At 43.1% G+C, this 3,822-nt stretch overlaps 1 protein-coding gene across 2 annotated transcripts; it reads left to right on the forward strand.

The window, feature by feature from the left end:
* Positions 1 to 1,155: 1,155 nt before the first annotated feature.
* On the forward strand, positions 1,156 to 3,822 carry rpl12 (ribosomal protein L12). 2 transcript variants are annotated; one of them, XM_084541116.1, is made up of 6 exons: positions 1,156 to 1,315; positions 2,637 to 2,710; positions 2,955 to 3,053; positions 3,177 to 3,258; positions 3,340 to 3,426; positions 3,676 to 3,822. In XM_084541116.1, the coding sequence occupies exons 1-6, from the start codon at positions 1,279 to 1,281 to the stop codon at positions 3,792 to 3,794; spliced, it is 498 nt and encodes a 165-aa protein (XP_084397242.1). In that variant the 5' UTR covers positions 1,156 to 1,278; the 3' UTR covers positions 3,795 to 3,822. The 2 variants fall into 2 exon arrangements, with proteins under 2 accessions (XP_084397242.1, XP_084397243.1); XM_084541117.1 differs by having other exon boundaries at positions 1,302 to 1,432.

Below are 3,822 nucleotides of genomic sequence, written 5' to 3' on the forward strand. Positions count from 1 at the left end.
GTGGTGACAGAGATGATTTAAATGCTGTGTGTAATAAAACACAGACGAAGCTCCTGTCAGAGTCTGACTTGTGAATTTGTGACTATCCTCCCAGATTTTCGTGATGCATATTAAACAGTGATGATCTCTGCTCACTCACCCACTTACTCCCTCTTGTGTTCTGTTGCTATTCCTGTAGAGCGGCTCTGAGTCAAAAAGTCCTTCACGAGCCCAAAACAGGAAAACACGGTTTGAACGTCGACGCTCATGATCTGATGAAGCGGTCGACCATGTTATGAAGCAGCTGCAGAGGACGCTGGTCCACTCAGCTCTCACTTCACCAGAGAAGATCAGCTCCTCAACATCCATTAAACTCTGCATTCAATTACTCACATTCAGATATAAACACATTACATATATATCCCTAAAAAACAGACATACTGATGTAAATCTGAACCTCTGGCCTGGTCTCGTAGTAAAACTCACACCTATATTTTACCTTTTTATTCCAGAGTCTCTTGACCACTTGACTGATCAGTGATTTAAAACACAAGTAGAGAATATTACTGTCAAACTGTAAAAAAAACAAAAACAAAAAGGCTGTTTTTTTAGGCACCAGCAGAAATAATGTGAGTACAACTGGAGCCAACAACATGTTTTCACCCTGAGGCCTCTCAGGAGGTTCAGCCTTTAATAACAGCTGTACTCACGGCAGCCAAACACACGACTACACGGCTGCTCTGGCTTTTTATAGTTATAAAACTGACTATAACAATATATAAGATGCTTCTTTTATTCATTATCCTATTAATGCATGTTATTCATTTATTTATTAAAACCAATTATTATTATTTTATATGAATGCATGATATATTTTGTATATTGTGTATTTTTATTTATTTTTGTATTTTTTATAGCACATTCTATAACGTTATTCGCCCAGAATGTGTTACACTCAGACATAAAAATTAAATTTAAAATAAAATATTAAAATACAATTAATTTTACTCATTTATTTGGCATCGTTGTGACATATTTATTTATTTATTTATTTATTTATTGGCTACAATATAATTTAATATTTTTTACACCCAGCTATTGTCTTTAACGACATCACAGCGAGACTTGGAACCTCTCGCGAGACTTGGCGCGGCTATAAAACCCCTCCGCGGCAGTGGCTCGGTCTTTCTTTCTTCCTTTAGCGGTGAAGGTGCAACAGTTATCGGTCGTCCCGAACCCGGGTTCATCCGACACCCTCACCAACCAAGCTGAACTGAGCTCAACCTCCACAGCAGCATCATGCCTCCTAAGTTCGACCCCAACGAGATAAAGATTGGTACGTTGTCAGTGTCGAGCGGGTAAATAAAGCTGACGCTTGTTCAGAGCCAACATGGAGTCGTTCTCCGCCGGCAGCCTCCGCGCCTGGCGGCCTGTGAACGGCGACCAGAAAACGGTAAAGACGGGACCGAGAACGCGGCGGAGATAGCGAATGAGAAAGCGTGTGTGTGTTTTTAGGGTTTTAATATTTAAAGAGGATGAAATGTGTTGAAGTTAAACGAGTGTGATGAGAGATGTGAAGGCAGAGTTGTCCTGTACCACGTGGGAGCGTGAGTTAGCTCCTAATGCTAACGTTAGCTCCTGTCACATCTCGCGACATTACGTTTGGAGTGTCGGTTTAAAAATTAATTTCTAGTTTTTGCAGTCTTTTATAACCCGTGGTTAATGTTACGTTTAATTTTAATTAACTGGAATAACTTTATTTATCATAAAAGACAAAATCACGTCACTGAACAATTTTAATTATAGTAAATTAAAAGAGAGACTAAGGGTCCTGAATATTTTAAATTTGCAGAGAAATTAGTTTTGAAATAAGAGATGGATAAAACATGTTAAGATTGTATGAGTGTAAGTATCTGGCCACTTCATTAGGTACACTAGTGAAACCTGGTCTCTGATGGTCCTGGTGTTTCTCTCTGATGTTGGTTCAACTGTTTTCATTGTGTAGATTTACTGAGCTGACACGTGTTCCTAATATTTTGGCGTACTATCAGTAAATAACAGAACCACTCTGGTGTTTAAATCAGTCCAGTTTAACACTAACTCCATCCTCTGATCATCATGTGACTCACCACCTCACTGCATCATGTTTAAGTTCTTTATTAAAGAATAAACTAAATATTTAACTGATGAAAAACATTTTCTGCCACTGAATAGAAAACATTAATGGTTTGGTTAGGTGTGATATGTTTAATTAGACACAAAAGAGCCACAGTAAGTTTAATCTAATAGGAGTTGACTCATTAGTTCCTTTATTACAGAACAGTTTATATCACACTAGAGTCAAATTATCTGATATTAACAGTGAGTAGACGTCTTTAACACCTTGTCTACAGGGTCTCACCTGATCATCCACACCTCTATAATCAGATTAGCATCTTTAGCTCAACTATGAATATTACTATTAGCACTGGAAGTTGACAGATGAATTTATTTCATATCAGGACTAAAGAGAAACCTCAGCTCTGCAGCTCATAGACACGTCTGGCTTTAAGTTGGTTTTCTGCTTCTGTCTGAATTAGTCTGAAGTAACTGGATGAATGCTGGTTATTTGGTCTCGGTTGATCTGGTCTCACATCAGGTCCTGGTCTTTCTTTCAGTGTTCATGAGGTGCACAGGAGGAGAAGTCGGCGCCACCTCAGCTCTGGCCCCCAAGATCGGACCCCTGGGTCTGGTGAGTATCCGAACCCGTCCCCGTTGAGGGTACTAGTCCAGCCTCCCGCCACTACTCCTGTCTGACGGTGACTGAGTGTAATCCAGTGGAGGCTCAGATTGACCCGGCTTTAGGAAACAGGGCTGTTCAGACCAGTGACCACCTCTGTGCCGATAAGACTGGAACATAAACCGGTTTTAGACCGAGCTCAGGTCTCTGGACTGGTTTCTGTCGACTCATCTCTGACTCTCTCTCTCGTCTCCAGTCTCCCAAGAAAGTGGGTGACGACATCGCCAAGGCAACCGGCGACTGGAAGGGTCTGAGGATCACCGTCAAGCTGACCATCCAGAACAGGCAGGCGGCGGTACGTATCCCACAGACCAGACCAGACTGAGACTGAACCAGCAGCGTTCTGCTCTGAGTGGAGCTGGGAACCAGGATGAATGAGCTGCTGCTAAATCAGATGTTGTTGTTGTTGTTGTTCCAGATCGAGGTGGTTCCCTCGGCCTCCGCTCTGATCATCAAGGCTCTGAAGGAGCCGCCACGTGACAGGAAGAAGGTCAAGAACAGTAAGTGTCTCTGAATCATCTGACCTTTAACCTGAACGTTGAGGAATCGGCTCCGTCTCATCTGTTGTTTAACTCTTCCAGTCAAGCACAGCGGCAGCGTCACCTTCGATGAGATCGTGGGCATCGCTCGCTCCATGAGGGCCCGCTCCATCGCCAGAGAGCTCTCCGGTAAGATTCAAGATGTTCGTTTACTTCCTGGTTGAGTCCAGCCTCCCGCCACTACTCCTGTCTGACGGTGACTGAGTGTAATCCAGTGGAGGCTCAGATTGACCCGGCTTTAGGAAACAGGGCTGTTCAGACCAGTGACCACCTCTGTGCCGATAAGACCGGAACACAAACACAACCAGAGACACGACTCGTCTCCTTTTAGACGTTTGTCTCTGTGCAGACGATGACTTGGTTTGTTTCTCTGATCAGGAACCATCAAGGAGATCCTGGGAACAGCTCAGTCCGTCGGCTGCACCATCGACGGACGTCCTCCTCACGATGTCATCGACGACATCAACAGTGGGAAAGTGGAGTGTCCATCTGAGTAAAGAAACAAATAAAACTCTGACAAACCCA

This window comes from Chelon labrosus (assembly GCF_963514085.1).
Source record: "Chelon labrosus genome assembly, chromosome: 3".
Lineage (NCBI taxonomy): Eukaryota > Metazoa > Chordata > Actinopteri > Mugiliformes > Mugilidae > Chelon > Chelon labrosus.